The sequence below is a fragment of the Arthrobotrys flagrans genome (assembly GCF_004000055.1).
Source record: "Arthrobotrys flagrans strain CBS H-5679 chromosome Unknown unitig_15, whole genome shotgun sequence".
Classification (NCBI taxonomy): domain Eukaryota; kingdom Fungi; phylum Ascomycota; class Orbiliomycetes; order Orbiliales; family Orbiliaceae; genus Arthrobotrys; species Arthrobotrys flagrans.
Genome location: NW_027137545.1, coordinates 732,447 through 748,482, shown reverse-complemented (window position 1 = coordinate 748,482; position 16,036 = coordinate 732,447). Strand labels below are relative to the sequence as shown.

Below are 16,036 nucleotides of genomic sequence, written 5' to 3'. Positions count from 1 at the left end.
TAATGGATGTACGATAATACCAAGTCCGATGCGATACTAAATTTGTCTGAAGGGGAAAAAAAAGAATCGTATTCCCATGAAATATTTGCAATGGATGCTTGTTAGGTAAAAGAGAAAAAAAAGACGTCTACGAAGGGAAACCTCCAATCCCACCCGCCTCCTCATGAACAAAAAGAATCAAGGCACAAAAACGCTTGGGAGGCACACCAAAAGTGAACGTATTCAGTAGTAGGTATCCGATTGCCGCTAAAACAAATAGAGGAAATAAAACGACCGCTTCCAACTGCCTTTATATGCATGCCATAAACTCACTTTTCTTTTTCACACCAACCGTCTACACATCATTTATTTGCGCGAGGGCTTGTCTGCATCGTTCCCTCAAATCGAGGCTCATATTTACGCTAGGAGGCCCGGTGCGAACGATTTCGCCGTCCGAGTTTCTAACGATGGGGACCTCCTCCGTATCCACAGCAGCCTCACCGAAGCCACGGCTAGAGCTGTCCCTCCTATTACCATGATCCGATTCTCCTGCACCCCCACTCTTTAACCACTCCAGCATATGAACATATCTATACTCCCGAAGCTTCTGGACTCGGCGAGTAAAATCTGGGCTATTCACGCCGTTCTCCTTCCAAGTCAGATTGATAGCCAACCAGCTCAACCCGATCCTAATTTGGTCGACCTGTAGCTCAAACAACTTGATAAGTTCATGGAACAACGAAGACTGCTCAATTAGCGTCGCCCGGTGTTCCGCACAGGCGCCAATATGAACGAGGACGTATATAATTGCCAACGCAATCTTTTCCCCAGGCTTGGATTTCAATTTCTCTGTGAGAACATCGTAGAATGGCGTTCTATGATTGATCGGGGTCTCAGCCAGAGAAAGACTGGGATTTTTGTCGTTATATTGAATAGGAGTGGTAGGAACTTTCAAATTCTGGGTCTCTCTCAGGATATGTCTGAACGTCGAACTGGCGTTTGGGCCGGCCATGATGTTGCGGAAAAAATCAAGGGCCTGCTCCTGGAACTCGACGAGTGCTGTCCTACGGAGGCCATCAGGCTTAGGAGTTGTATAATTGAGAACGAGCCGGTCGATGACCTTTGGAGAGAACAGATCGCTCTGCGATTTGAGTATCTGCCGTCCTTCATCCAAGTTGTCCTCTAACGCAGATCCGGTATCGTTATCTGAGGCGTGGTCCTCGATTGCCAGTTGCTCCAGAAGCCAAGTTGTCCCAAATGCCGATAAGCAGCTGAGAATGACAGTCTCGTCTTGCCTCAGAACAAGGTGCTTCAGAGCCCAGATTGCATTCAGGCGTAACGACTCTTTCTCGGGATCAAACTCCCCAATCGAGTTACCGTGGCGATCATAAGCACATACATTCCCGCTGTCGGGCTTCACGAAATTACCGAGTGCTTTGACAATCCCCTTTTCTTCTAGTTTTTTCCGCAATGGACTGAACTCCATAACAAGGTTACAGAGAGCAGCGGTGGCTGCAATCCGTACCTGAATAGATTGATGAGACAGGAGGCTGAACAACGGCTCTGACACATGCCAGTCTATAAGGGACGTGCTGAGCACGTTCACAGACCTGGATAGAGATCTAACGACGTTCGTCGCCGCGATGAGTACGGAGATGGGGTTCCCTGTCCTAGATGTCTCTGGGACTGTAAAAGACGATCCAGCGTCGTTTTCCGAGATCGTCGGGAGTTGGGCACCAGAGGGAACTGGATCCTGTGTACCGCTCATAACCAAATCACTGTCGTCTCCAGTTTCCATAGGTTCTGCTGTCCTTTCCGGTGTCAGACTCCCGACAACGAATCCCAAAGCGCCGCTCTCAATAATTCTTTTCCGATGATCATCTTCAAAGAGTGCAATCGCCGCTAGAGCCCGCAAAGTACCTTCCCTCACCTTGATCTGATGAGCTCGCACTTTCTCCCTCCATAGACTTTCGTGGCTCTCCAAACCCTCATTGTCATCTGAGCCAGGAATCGCATCGAATGCCCGTTTTAGCATACCGGTAAGCCGTTTAATAGCACCGGCCTCCACAGCCGCGGTTTGCAGGCGTTGGTGGTCCGTTAACAAAGTGGCAAGGATGGCGGGGGCTTGCTCTCGGATCGACCATTCCATCTCTTGAGCTTGGAATCCTTGTTCATACACCTTTGTGATAGCTACAGTGCTAGTGTCAATCTCATCCAGATACCTAACTAGCATCGGAACAATCAAAAATCCTAGCTTTTTAACTCTACGCTTTGAGACACAACCTGCTTTCACAAAATCTGTGAGGAGACTAATGGCGGTGAGTCTTGCGAGGGAATCTTCCTCATGCCTGATATATGAGATCAACCATTGGATCAACGGTGACTCTGGGTCATCGTCTCTCTCCCCGACGAACCTGAGCTCTGATATTTGTGGGGCCTTTATTCGTTCGTGTTCAAGCGAGTGCTCTGTAGCGCTGTGGGAAGATTGCAGAGCATTCCCCGACGAACTAGACCGATTTTGAGGATGCCTTTCTGAGCTTGGCGATAGAGGGGGGAAGTCCTGTCCCGCATAATGATACCCGCCAGATTGGCTTCCACCCTGGGCATCATCAGATAATTTAGAGTCTCTCCACATCGGTGGCGGCCGATGTGCTTCCAACGGTGCTTCTTCACCTAGGATGTTTGTGATACAGCTGGCGAATAGACACTGGTCTGCCCTGAACTTGCTTCCTCGAATGATAAATGCAATTGTGCCCAAGAGAGCGGACACATGGGAGGCGGGGGGCATCGAAAGGCGTTCACCGGTGGAAATCTTCTCGGAATTCCGTCCCGAGTTTTGTCGATATCGCAATGAGATAGTGCTAGAGCTCTTAGACAGCGGGCTTCGGTCTGTATTCGCTTTGGCTCCGACCCTTAGAAGTCCAGTTCCCTTCCCCGGGCGAGAGGTTTGGACGGTATAAACAAGAGCCGACAATCTCTTGATCAAAGCAGCGAATATGCCGGATTCAACGATCGACTCTTGCCATCGATTATCGGCTGTCGTACAAGTTTTGGGTATAAGGAGAGTAGCCTGGTAGGCGGCGAGGTCGCGACCAGAAGAGGAATTGTGAAGCACATTAGATATCGAACGTAGGGTGGAAGGATGGTGTTGTACTATCGAAACAATTTCGGGGCTTTGGCTCGCGATTGGAAGCGATAGTATGCAATTGAGAGTTCGGAGGGATGCTTCAAGGAGTGATATGTACGACGTGTGCGATTCGAGAAGGTCGAGAAGTAGCGGTATGAGTCTTTCAAGCTGGCTTGTAGTTAGGAAAACGGACCCGCCTATGTTAAAGATGTCAGCCTTCTGAGCTCGTCGTTTGACTGGACGGTGATCGAGATCATTGGTACCTCGGGCGAGACTCCCAAGGATGATAATCACATCGGTCTCGACTACGGGAGTTTTCTTCGTCCTCGTTTGACGGTAGCCCGGCTCATCCTCAAGAATCTGTAGTAAGAGATCGACGAGGCCAGCTTGGACATACTCCAGCTTCTGCTCGTGGTGGCCGAGGATGATATGCTTTAGAGCATGGAGAGTCTCCTGCCTAGTGAGTGGCGCCCAGATCGCCTCGAGGACCTGTGAACTGCTGAGATGAGAACATAGAGCCATCTTGGAGGCAGCGAAGCTTTTGGGAAAGCCTGCTCTAGCACGAATATGAGGTCGTGGGGTTTATCGGTCGAAGGGTCTGGCGATTCGGGTGTGAAGCGGGAAGAAGAAGCGGCAAAAAAAAACTACGGATATTCCTCGCCCAGCCAGCTTGGGATAGGTAGTGCATGCATCAACGGGCTGTACCGTATCGCACAACAAGGATCAAGATCCTTCTCCAAAAATCAAGTAGGCCGGATGTTTGACCAGGTTTTCGGCGATGGCTTCACGGCTTAGTCAATCGGAAAGTATAAGCGTGATTGATTTAGTTATATGTACACGTAGTAGTAAGGCAGGAGATCACGATGGCGTGAAGTTGGAGGGTACTAGTGGAAGAGTCGTTCGGAAAGCGCATGCGCCAGCCCTGGTTAGGTCGTTAGCTCCCTCTCTCCATGTTGGTTACCTCCATCGAGGTTTCACGGAGAGCCGCATCAGATAATAATAATAATACCACTACTGCTACGTACTATTCCAACCATCGATATCGATATCAATATACCTTTTTTACACATCTATCATTATCACCATCGCTGCTATCATCATCAGCATCAGCATCATCGTTATTGTCAATTGAATCCATCAATCCACAATCACGATCCTAGCCATGGTCATTCCTAAATGATACCAATCGGTATGATGATGTTGTGGCTCCATAATAGTCTCCAATAAGTGAACGAATGTCATAATAGGCTAGGTAAGCTGCGCAAGTAATAGGTATAACGGCGAACCACTGACATGATTGTAGAAATATATGGCTCGCTTGACATGCAAATACGCCGGTGTTCCCAGGCAGACGACTTCGGGCAAGGCAGTCAACAAACTAAATCCGACAAGCGAAGCTACTGGCTTGGGAGGCATCAATCTTCGACAAGGCTGCCATGGACTCCACAACTTTCAATCCACGTCTATCGATGAAGTAGAGATATGCACAAGCCATGCATATAATTAATATTATGGGTGACCATGCGACATCAAATCCAGGCAAGTCAGCCTGAGCCATCAGATAAGCTCCAGACCATGACCCACCGGGCCGGAGACGACGTTCCTCGGCAGCAGCTAGAACCTTGGTTTTGTGTGTATTTGATTTGAGATGTCCTAAAAGAATCACATCACGCCCCCGGTGCGACAATACTTTATGGCTTGGTCAATGAACGTTCTCAATCCAGGCTCTTCTGCTTCGAAGAATTCGAATCCAAAACATGTTTGGCTGAACATGTATTGATGTCGACGCAATAAGGAATGAAGCGATTATAAACTGCTGCAATCGACATCCCAGCTATCATTCAAGCACGAGCTGGTGTCAGATACCGAATATCAAAGCCCCGATGACCTTTTGACCTCGGACGTTCAATATATGTTTTACCGGTTCGCTATGGATTACACCGGCCCTTTCCCCCAGATGCCCAAAAGGGGTGATCCAGGACACACAGAAAAAACTGTCCAGCTGATAATGGGAGGAAAGTTATTGTTCTCGACCCTGTCCTCAGCCCTGTGCTTCGACCGTCTTTTGCTTGGCTTGCCAATTGGTCTTACCCAGGGTTCCATTCCGCTTTCCGGAGTGTTGGCCGGCAACGTTTTCTATCTAGGGCCGCCGATTGGCTGGGAGCTTCTAACCGAGTCGAATTCAAATCGCACAGATGCACAAAACGTAAACTGGAAACCGATCCGCGCATTTGATGATGCTCTGTGCTAAGCATTATTAACAAGTTATCTAACAGCATCTCCTCAATCGTGCATTCCCCTGTTGCAATGGAGTAAAACGCTGGCGACATGTGCATATATGGCTCGCAGGGGATATAGGTCGGCTCCTCCCCAAAGGTGGCTACGCCTTGACAGCCAGGAAATTTCTTCGGACTAGCGCGCAACGCTGTTGAAAATTTTTGTTTCTTCGAGGGTGCCTGATCCAGATGCTCGATCTTGTTGAAGAGGGAATACGACAGCTATGCTTGGCCTTGAGAAACCAGTGACAAAGCAGTCTCGAGCGTGGCCTCTCGAATATGGACATGCAGCCACAGAAACATTTCGCTAGATCACTGTCGTTGGCTGTACCCGTTCGGCCCAAGATGCCCAGGAATAAATGAGTGAACTGTCGCAAGCCTGGTTCGATGGTTTCTTCCTTTTTGATGTTAGCACGTCAGTAAGAAACTCTCTCTCGCTTGCGTCCTTTCTTTTTCCCTAATTTTTTTTTTTTGTCCTTTCTCGATTCTGCTTCGTCGGCCTCATTACACAATATCATATCACCCCTCCACCGGCCACCTCGCTCGTCTAAGAGCTTGTCCTCGCTATCACCGTTGCGTGATTGACAAGTACCATTTAAGCGTCGTCCCTTCTCCACAATCTTCCTCCTCCTGCCTTCTTGTCTTGCCTTGCCTTGCCTTGCCTTGCCTTTACTTTACATACATATAAAACAGCCAACCAGCCGGTGGCCGAATTGATAGTCTGTTAGTGCCCGGGTGTACCCAACCTCGCCAGAGCATCCCGGTAAAACCTTTCTTAGCACAAAATTCCAACCCATCCACAGGACCCTCCGGAGAGCTCTACTGCTTTGACGACATCTTAAATATCAGCAACATAAGCATATAAATAACTCGCCTGCCCCTCTCCACCGGATAGCTCAACCCGCCGCCAACCCAACGTCGTTTGCATCATCACTACCAAGCCGATTCAAGGATTCCCACCGTCGTCCATCCAGAGCAAAGGACGAACGTTGCTCTTAACACACATACAACACAACCGCCACCACGACGCCCAAGTCCGTTATCGCTTTGCCTCCCTAGGTGGACTCGATACACGATACTCGTTCTCGCAGGCCCCTTTGTTCCTCCAATGCTAGTTTATATGTGATCCACTGGAATTGCAGCTGCACCAGTCGGGGGAGATCCGGTGAACGCCTGCGAATTGAGCAGGTCACCCCAGGGCTCTCTCCGCCATACTATGTGAATGGCATCAGTCAACATTGGCTTGCAGCTAGTCCTTCACTAAATACTGCCGTCAGCACCAAAGATTTCCTTGGAGATTGATTTTTACGCCTGTAGAATCTGTATGTCTACATGTCCCGGTTGTTTTTCTTCCTTTCAATTTCCGAGTGTGCCTTTCTTTCCTTGATCTGCATCCACTCCATACAAAATCAGATGCTCCTGCTCTACCTCATTTTGCACCAAGCTTCAGGATAAGCAATTCCGTTTATACATTTCCTCTAATTTCTATGCTACAGGCTTGAAGCTTAGCTGGCTGGGTTTCCCTGTTTCCCTCCCTTCTTTTTATTCTTCCCACTCTTCTCGGCACCTCTCTTGGTAGCTGCATCCTTATATACCATATAGACGAATATCGTATTTACACCCACATAACCAAGTCCTACGCTCTTAATCGCCCTAGTGCTGCAGCCGCAACCGCGAGCTTTGTCCCCAAGCATGTCAACGGTTATGTCGCCTTCTCTTAGCCCATTCTCAACCTCCTCATCGCCACCCCCATCTCCTCAACAGGTCCGCATACCACAATCCCAGCACATGTCACCACGGCCCCACCGATCTACCTCCGGGCGTAGCCACCCGTCGCTTTCGGGACAAGCCTCCCCAAATGTCACCCCGATGGGTCCTCCCCCGGCGCCCTCCCCGAGTACCTCGGTCTCTAATCCGGGGGCATCAGCTATCACCAGTCCTCGACTTAAGCGGCCATTGAGCTCTGAGGCCCTTAATTCCAATCCTGCAACATCTGCAACATCCCCACAAAGCGCATCAGCCTCGGACGTTCGTTCGTCTCCTCGTCCATTGAGAAGGACAGGCCAATCGACCCAGTCGTCAAAATCATCGCCACGTGTGGGCCAATCACCACTTTTGCGAAGGGCCGCTGAATCCTCAATACGGACCCCTCAAACTCAGCCTCAGAACACCTCATCTAGCAGTGTGAATCCGAACGAAACTTCCCTAGATCCCCTAACACTTGGATCCCCTTCAAAGCGGGTAAAACCTATGCAGCCCGCCAAGAAGCTTGTCCCTAGAGACTACCAATTCTGCGCCATGAACGACCTGGTAGTCCTCATCAGTGATATGTTGAATCAACTAGTGTCTCTAAACGATGGGATTCCTCTAACACAAGGCGGATTGACTCGATTTCACAGTCGGTATGTATTTTTTCTTCTTACTCCTCCCTCTGAACAAATGGACCCTCCTTGGTGTGTCTGAAAACCGATACGAACTAGGACTGACGGTAAAGGTTATTCAGTGCGCCCCCCACTATCACAATCACGGATTATCTTCACCGGATTGCGCTGCATACGACCCTAGAGCCATCGACCCTTCTTAGCATGGTTTATTACATCGATCTTCTCTCCAATCATTACCCAGCCTTCACAATATCGTCTTTAACTGTCCATCGCTTCCTCATTACAGCAGCAACAGTTTCCTCAAAGGGCCTTTGCGATAGTTTCTGTACAAATACTTTCTATGCAAGAGTGGGAGGTATAAGTTTACGAGAGCTGAATGTCCTTGAACTGGAGTTCCTAAACCGAGTTGGGTGGAGGATAGTGCCTCAAGCTGAGGTGCTGAGGGAGTACTATATGAGCCTTGTTAGAAGAATGGGAGATAGCTGGGGACTGGAAGAATGCCCTGAATCCGAGGGCTCAACAGATGAACTGCTAGACGAGAGCAGCAGTGGCATCGGATCAAATAATATATCTGGATCTGAAGCTTCAAGGGAATCGCCCAACCTACAATCGAGACCCCCCGTTATGTGGCAAGATACTGCAAACACCGGAAATCAAGACAATGATGCACCGAGTGAACCAGCTAGATCGGATGCCAAGGAGGCAGGGTAGCCCCATACCTTGAATCGCATATGACGACGAATCCCTCACTTTGATCTTCACTCTTTCTTTTCTCCCTCGGTGCGCCGGCGTTTGTGTTTCCTTTTTTTTTGTATTTGAGCGCGAGATACCACATTATGACCTTTTCTCCCCAGTGAAAGATAATAATGACCAGTCGAGTCTTTACATCGTGAGGTGAAACCGCTCATCCAACTCATCCATCCATTCCCAACCCTCCAACTCTTCTCTCGAGACATCAATGGCCGTATCCTTTTGTGTTGAAAGTGCCGTTTGACGATGCCCCAAGTTACACTGCATTATATATCGATTATAACCGATAGGGAATGGAATAGGTGCTGTATTCTATTTCTATTACTAATTCCATACGTCTGCAGACGGTTTTCCTGGGTTCATTCCAGCTGCAATCAGCTGCAAGGAGACGTGTTGCCAGGCCGTATGCAGCATGGTGGTGGAATCTTACCGTGGATCAAGCTATACGCATCCGGATATCTCCCAATGAGCAACTACCGCCCAATCGGTCGAGATGACACCAGGAATTGGATTCCCAGCCCTTAACCGTATTAGTCATTGAACCGAATACCTATTCATTCTTTGATACCATCCATCCACCTATGAACCATCAATCCTATCCGCATACTTTTTTTGCAGTTCCCTCATTATCCCAACCGCGCTGCTTTTGTAACCCCCTCCGAACAATGCAAAGTGATTCAAAGTATGATATAAACGATACAAACTAACCCGGTCCTCGTATTCATCGCTGGGCTCACCTCTGGGCACTACGGCCTCATATTCCTTCCAAAAATCTCCATCAAACCCTCCAAACATGGTCATAATACCATGATCATACTCCGCGGGAGCGTAGCAACCCGACGGGTCAAAAACCACGGGAGTCGGACTCGGGATCCGCGGAGGAATTGAACCGTTCGATTGGTTGCCAGACCAGAGGTCACCGTGGACAACGACAGGCTGAGACGAAGGGAATGACAAACGAGAGAGCAAGTAGTTGGCAACTGGAATTGTTCGGTTGACGTAGTTCGTAAGGCCCGGTTGGGAGCCGTTCGATTCGACGCAAGCCTTAAGGATAGTCAACAGGCGACGGTTTACGAAAAATGAAGACCATGTATCTTCGTATGTATTGTCCTGAAGTGTACTTCCACTATAGATCACATGTATTTCCGTGAGATGCATTCAGGACTACAAATCACAAAATCCCTGGTATCGGCTGTGGCAATCTTACCAGCAAGTGGTTACGGGAAACCCGTATTTACCATTGGATGGCGCTGGTTGTGAATGTAGCTTCCCGAGCTTGAGAGCGAGCGTATCGCCGCCGCCACTACTCCGTCGTCGTGAAAAGCTACCACCGCCAAGTTCAAGAAACTCCGTAGCAAGAAAATAACTACCGTCCTGCAACTCCCCATGCGCAATCGGGCGAGGACATAACTCTGGAATGGCAGTATGTATAGCGTTAAGCGATTCATACTCGCCTGGTTCGCATTATACGTAACAGATGCAAGCTGTGTCAGCCCTCGTCATTCTACAAAGCCGACCTCCGAATCAGAGTATATCTAACCTTCAAACATAACCTTAGAACTCTCCCCAAAGCCCGTCTTAACAAATAATTGCTTATCCCCAGACCGAACTCGCAAAGTGGATGCGAACCCCGATCCACCTCCAATCGAGGAGACGGTAATCTCTGAGGGATCAAGGCCGAGTGCTGTCGCTAGAGCGTCGTCTCTTGCCCCGACCATCTTGCACAAAACCAATAACAATGACGCACGTGGAAATCGTTAATTCGTGGGAGACGACCTTCTAAAGAACTGTTTATAGACAAGTAGCGTGGACCGCAGCACAAGATTACGGGGCCGGTGCATGTCAGAACTTCAAAGACGTCACCGCAACACAGAGTCGCTTTATAAAATACAACAAAATATAGGTACAACAGCACCAAGCTAGTTATCAGACAGTCATGATCTTATTAGGTCCCGAGACTGGATCTTATTCAAGTTTACGGTAAGCAGTAAAACTGCGTGAGATAAGTATCAAAGGTAATATTAGAATCCCCATTACATTATTCTTCGTCCGTCATTACCGCCATGTAGACATTACCGTTCCTATGCTCCTCCCCCTCCTGCTCCTCCGCCTCCTCACCTTAGCCGCCCCAATAAAAGCTTATACCAAGGGTAATTCCCACAGAAATTATTTTACAGTGAAAAGAATTCGGGCGTATGGCTCGGCTGAATTAATAACAGTAGGCTGCCGATTGCACGAAAAGATTGTCAAATATTTTACCCGAGATGTGAGGTTTGCCTATGGCAGTACCTACACTCGGGGCCCGGGAATTTACCAAATGTAAGGGATGAAGAGATACGGGCATTGCCTGCTGTATTCAATCCAATCCTATATTACCAAATATGTCAGTAAATACAAAAAGCACCGTGTATTTGATTTAGCGAATATACTTACATCTCCGTATTTGGCCTTGCATCTTTGAATATCGCGAGTGGCTCTGTGAATATTGACACAACTAAACACTGTTAGCAAACCCCGGTATACTTTCGAGTGAGAAAGCACCTACACGAAGAAGACAGGGAAGAAATAGGGGAATGGCGACGAGAAGCCAGTGTTGAAGCCCCATGAAAGGGCCATGATAATATCAACAGTGTAGTGAATCTTGCGAGCCCATCGGTCTAAAAAAGCAATCGTTAACAATCAAAACGGCACAAAAGGGGGCGTAGGTTGGGACATACACCATCCACTGGTCAAGAGGGTTCCTCCGTTCTTGCACTTGATAAAGGTTGGATTTTGGATGTATCTCCATGGGAGAGCTGGGAAGCGCTTGTAGTCAACAAAGGTTCCGGCTTGTTGTCTACGGAAGTTGTTCTTCTGACTGTTGCAAGTATCCCAAACATAGTAAGCGCAGACAAGTGTGACGAAAAGGGTGGCTTGGAATCCAGTTGACCAGTTGTATTGGGCAGGGTCATGCTTGGCCAACCAAAGGGTGCAGTGGTGGTAAGTGAATGGGACACCGGCCATATTCCAAAAGATCAACATAAAGCCCCACTTTTCGTAAAACATATCCCAGGTGGTAACGATACACTCCTCACCCTTGGCACACGCATTTGTATACAGGAAGTGGGCGAGAAGGATGAACCAAACTTGAGGGCTAACATAGCCATATTCCTGGTGCTGCTTGACGGCTGTACTAGCGGTAGTCAAAAACAAAAAAAACCATGGCAAGCGAACCTCGAAGAACATCTTCATATCAATGATTCCAATTCTGGGGTTCAACTCAGCGCCCATGAAGAAATCATACAAGAAGGATCCGGTCATACGATGCTGAACACCTCTGGCGTGGGCTGAAACGTAAGCTCCAATGGAAACGAGGAAACCGGAGATGATGGCTACAGATGTGATAGGCCCGATCTCCTCGATGACGGTCTGGAGAGGGAAGATATCAAAGTAGTGAAGAAGGGCGAAAGTTCCGCAGGTAAACCAGAAGGTGAGGTAGGCATTGCAAAAGTAAGTCAATCGGTTGCCTCCAAGAGATGGAACAGCATTGCCTTGGGCATAGACACCTGGTAAGGTGACATAGAGAATGCCCTGGGCGATTAAGAAGACCCAGTAAATGGCGAAGGCCTTGGCGCTCGGATAGGCACCCTACGCGAAAAGTGCTTATTAGTATGTACGTTTTTATTTTCAGAGGCGAAAACATCAATACACACCTCCTTGACAAGCTCGAACAGATGTTTGCCAAAATCAACGAGAGACTGTCCCTTCTCCGGAGTTGGGAATTTCCCATCGTAGTATTCCTGGCCAACCCACATATACCACATAAGGAGCGGAAATCCAATCATCATAGCCGTGACTCCTGGGGCGCCACCGAAGTCGACGTGATCGGTGCTATCATCACTGTGTGGGTGGACCGCCTCGACACTACCAGCTGCCTTCATATCAAAACTAGTCGAAGGAATCGGTGTGATACGGTCATTGATCCCGGGTGGGATATAGCTGATCTCATCTTCGATGGCCTCATTGTGATGCCAATGGCCATTGTTTGAAGCGACCGGCTTCTCATAGGACTCATCGCTGTCATAAACCCTCTTGATTCTCTTGACGGGCGACATTGAGCGTTTGCGACCAGGGGTCGGCACGAAACCTGGTTTCTCAACCCTTCTATACCGCTCTCAGTCAATTTGATCACAAATTGCGCACGCGTAAATCAATCACACGAGACGAAACTAGCTGAGGGGGTTTTCGTACCGTGGTGTATTGCCCGTCTGCGAGCGAGTAACTCTTGAAGTCATTTTTGACCAAGGATCAGTCGTCCGGGGCAATGGAAGCCGACAATGCGCCAAACGATGAAAAATGAATGAGTGTTGAAAAGCAAAAGTCAAATCTTGAAGTTGAGAGGAAAAGCCACCTTTCACTCCCGAGAAGGATAAAAAGATGGAGAAGAAGAGGAGAGAAAACAGAACGGATTAGCCAGCAGGTGATATTATTATTTACCAGGGTGGACAGCTCCGGTTTGGTTGAGTCCAGTCCAGTTAAGGGGGCATTCATCGGCGCTGTGGTTTGCGCGGAAATTATCTCCAAACAAAACAAGCGAGTGAGCCTTGAGCAAGGTCCGTTCGGACGAAACTTAGCCAATCAGAGGAGCCGCCATTTCTCGGATACCGGGCCAGCGCCAGTCAGCCCGCGAGACACCGTCGGCTGTTACTATTGCATGTTATGTTGAACCATGACGATATGTAGGTATGGGATAGGATAAGAAAGGGAGTAGATAAGTGTAAGTATTACCAATAGTATAGAAACATGCAGGGTATCTCGATCTCGATGTACAGGAACAGAGTTGAGTGGGTATCGACAATGCAATGCAAGGAAATAGTGTATGATACTTGCGTAAATTGCTCTAATAACCGATTCAAGCAGGAGGATATCATAGTACAATCTCAAATCCATCATGTTGTATCGATGCCAGTCCGACTTCTTCTCCAAACTTTCGCCGCACAAGCTCGAAAACTATCAAGGCAGCAGCTGTGCTCGGTGTGCTCTTCATCGTATTCATCAAATACCCTTTGTAGAGCCACCGCCTCCAACTGCCATTCTGGATCGCCAGTTCCCTGCAATCTTTGTAGGTTTGCTCGTATGCGTGCGAATATCGTGTCCACCAACCGTAGGAATGCTTCTTTAATCCCGCTGCCGCCAGTGCATTCGATCTATCTATAAATTCCAGCTGTTTCAGGTGAGCGTTTTGTATTTGGTTCAGTGGATAGAAAACCGCATGCGATGCGAACGACGCAGACGCCCCAGCACCGAGGAGAAACATCGGCTCTAAGGACCAATGAGGCCGGATGATCGAGATTGGATCTGACGGCTTCGTTCCAAATGGGTGCAGGTACCGGTGCCTGTGGCCATAATAATGGCTGAGCCATTTGTAATACATCTGTTGCTTAACGTACTCGAACGTCGAAAAGAATAGGCCATATCCAAGGCACTCTTTTGCAAGGCTCAAACTGTAACCTGCAAAAACCCCGTGCAAGCCTATTTCACTAAGAATCCGGCGTCCGTAGGCCCAAAACGATATAGGTGCCAACTTCATATTGGGTTCAGACGATATACTCTTCTGCTTTGTAAGTTCCTATACTTCCACCATCAGTCCCGTGTCAAATCACAATGTAACCAAGAAAAGACACCCACGCTGACATCAAATCGATAACTTATAGCATCTAAAGGGGCTGCGAATAGAGATTGTATCGCGCCGGCAGCTGCACCGGCTGTAAATGTGGCCCAACACGGCGGCGGAGGATAAGCACGTTTTGTAGCATGGCCGGCTGGTGCGTATTGATGTTGTAATATTTGCAAATAAGATGTATATAGAATAATTCCCATAGACGTATTCGCTAATAGCGGAGGTAGAACTGGATGTCTGAATTAGTGCCAGTGTCTTTTTATTCAAAATCTCGCCGAAAAGCATACCTTGGTTTGGAATAAATCGCCAACCATGTGTCCTAACCGCATATGCTAGAACTCCTAGCGTCGACTGATGCACCGTCCAGGCGGCATTTGCCTGTACCTGAGGATTTATCGCACGAGCAACTGCCATGTAGCTACAGCCGTCCCCAATCAGCGAATTTGTCCCACAGTTCCCCTCTGGCGCATAATTTTTAATGTCACTAGTGGAGCATAGTCGCGGGTATGTAAACGTACTCGATACGCAGCCTCATGAAGGCCTTAACTGGATACCGAAAGTAGAACGAGACGAGTTGCATAGTAATCGCGCGCTAAGTATGCCTTCATATCAGCACCAGTCTTTAAAATTTGGCTGGACAGAGCTTACAGTTCCAGCAGCTGAAGCACCTTGAACGGCGTTCGAGCCTTTGCTCTTCTTTTTTGGATCCTCGAATCCATCGCCATCCCACAAAACCGCCTGCCCCTCGAAATCTGTCGGATCGGTTGATAAGTCATGGGCAAGCGTTCTAAAACTTGGATTTTCATGATGGTGCGGCGCGCCATGTCGGTTATCGAGTTCCTCCTCCCACGTTTCTTCGTCTCTCACATTTTGCCAGGGTCCGTCGGTGGGGCGTTCGTCGTCCGTCATACCGTACTATGCTGCGATACGTGGGGCTAGTGGGAGTCAAACGGGTTGGGGGAAGAATGGAGTGGCGATAATAGTGAGGAGGCCTTCATTATTTACCGTAGACAGTCTTTCATAGTCTAATATTCGGTCGGGGTTGAAAGATTCGATCATAGATTTGAAGCTTTCCTTCCAAATTGTATGTACGGGGGGGTCTGGTGGAGCACGTCCCATCAGCCTCATGACCGGGAACACAAGATTTGGCGTTTTTGCTGACAAAGAATCCAACATTCCCAACACAGCGTCCAGGTAAATTATGAGAGCCATTTGATCCCACAAAGTTTGACGTGATCTATGGATTACAAGTTAAGGACCTATTTGTCTATAAATATTAGTGGATAGCTTGTCTGGATATTTTGTTTACACTGCCTTATAACCCCCTTTTCAGTTTCCGCAGATTCTAGTGGTTAACAGTCAACATAATCAACTGCCGTGATGACATGTCAGCCCCCACGATATATATCATATGATCCGTCTACAAATGTCGCGAAGCCCGAATACTACGGATTCACTTTTGCATCGATAGTGCTACTGCAACCACGCGCTTTTTGCACCATTTCTCAATCATTAGGGTTGGGGGGTCGGGCCTTGACTATTGGCGAACCTGGCGATATTCATATTAATACACATTTCGCGGCGTCTACAACGATTCTACTCCATTCCCGTTGCCTATTCGGTGAAAAGAACTTATCAGGTACTCCAAGCACTAGGGTGGATTTTCAAGATAGCGAGTCGGCCAACAGACTTTTGCTAGAAAACCAGGGCTAGACTTGTTCTCAAAATGCTCGAGCATCTAAAGAATATCCATAGGTACAGTCCCGGCTCACTAGACTAGTATGGCACTGTAAAGTTACTAAGATCCACAACCAGTCGATTTGCCGCCTCCCTACGGATTTACATATCTAGATCCAATACA

The 16,036-nt window shown here is 48.2% G+C and overlaps 5 protein-coding genes across 6 annotated transcripts; 1 reads left to right on the top strand and 4 right to left on the bottom strand.

Annotated features, from left to right (window-relative positions):
- Positions 1–334: 334 nt before the first annotated feature.
- DFL_000195 (uncharacterized protein) lies at positions 335–3,628 on the bottom strand (the record flags this gene model as incomplete). The annotated part of the gene is made up of 2 exons (XM_067630659.1): positions 335–3,303; positions 3,370–3,628. 2 exons carry the CDS (start codon positions 3,626–3,628, stop codon positions 335–337), a joined length of 3,228 nt encoding a protein of 1,075 aa, XP_067494721.1.
- A 3,458-nt stretch (positions 3,629–7,086) lies between these two features.
- DFL_000194 (uncharacterized protein) lies at positions 7,087–8,477 on the top strand (the record flags this gene model as incomplete). Its single annotated transcript, XM_067630647.1, has 2 exons — positions 7,087–7,784; positions 7,886–8,477. The coding sequence occupies 2 exons, from the start codon at positions 7,087–7,089 to the stop codon at positions 8,475–8,477; spliced, it is 1,290 nt and encodes a 429-aa protein (XP_067494720.1).
- Positions 8,478–9,095: 618 nt separating this feature from the next.
- On the bottom strand, positions 9,096–10,234 carry DFL_000193 (uncharacterized protein; the record flags this gene model as incomplete). The annotated part of the gene is made up of 3 exons (XM_067630635.1): positions 9,096–9,642; positions 9,724–9,970; positions 10,057–10,234. 3 exons carry the CDS (start codon positions 10,232–10,234, stop codon positions 9,096–9,098), a joined length of 972 nt encoding a protein of 323 aa, XP_067494719.1.
- Positions 10,235–10,826: 592 nt separating this feature from the next.
- Positions 10,827–12,790, bottom strand: DFL_000192 (uncharacterized protein; the record flags this gene model as incomplete). Its single annotated transcript, XM_067630624.1, has 6 exons — positions 10,827–10,883; positions 10,950–11,010; positions 11,062–11,173; positions 11,234–12,143; positions 12,209–12,659; positions 12,747–12,790. The coding sequence occupies 6 exons, from the start codon at positions 12,788–12,790 to the stop codon at positions 10,827–10,829; spliced, it is 1,635 nt and encodes a 544-aa protein (XP_067494718.1).
- Positions 12,791–13,422: 632 nt separating this feature from the next.
- Positions 13,423–15,084, bottom strand: DFL_000191 (uncharacterized protein; the record flags this gene model as incomplete). 2 transcript variants are annotated; one of them, XM_067630611.1, is made up of 5 exons in its annotated part: positions 13,423–14,124; positions 14,184–14,404; positions 14,463–14,593; positions 14,694–14,767; positions 14,824–15,084. In XM_067630611.1, 5 exons carry the CDS (start codon positions 15,082–15,084, stop codon positions 13,423–13,425), a joined length of 1,389 nt encoding a protein of 462 aa, XP_067494717.1. The 2 variants fall into 2 exon arrangements, with proteins under 2 accessions (XP_067494717.1, XP_067494716.1); XM_067630610.1 differs by having other exon boundaries at positions 14,190–14,404.
- Positions 15,085–16,036: the final 952 nt, after the last annotated feature.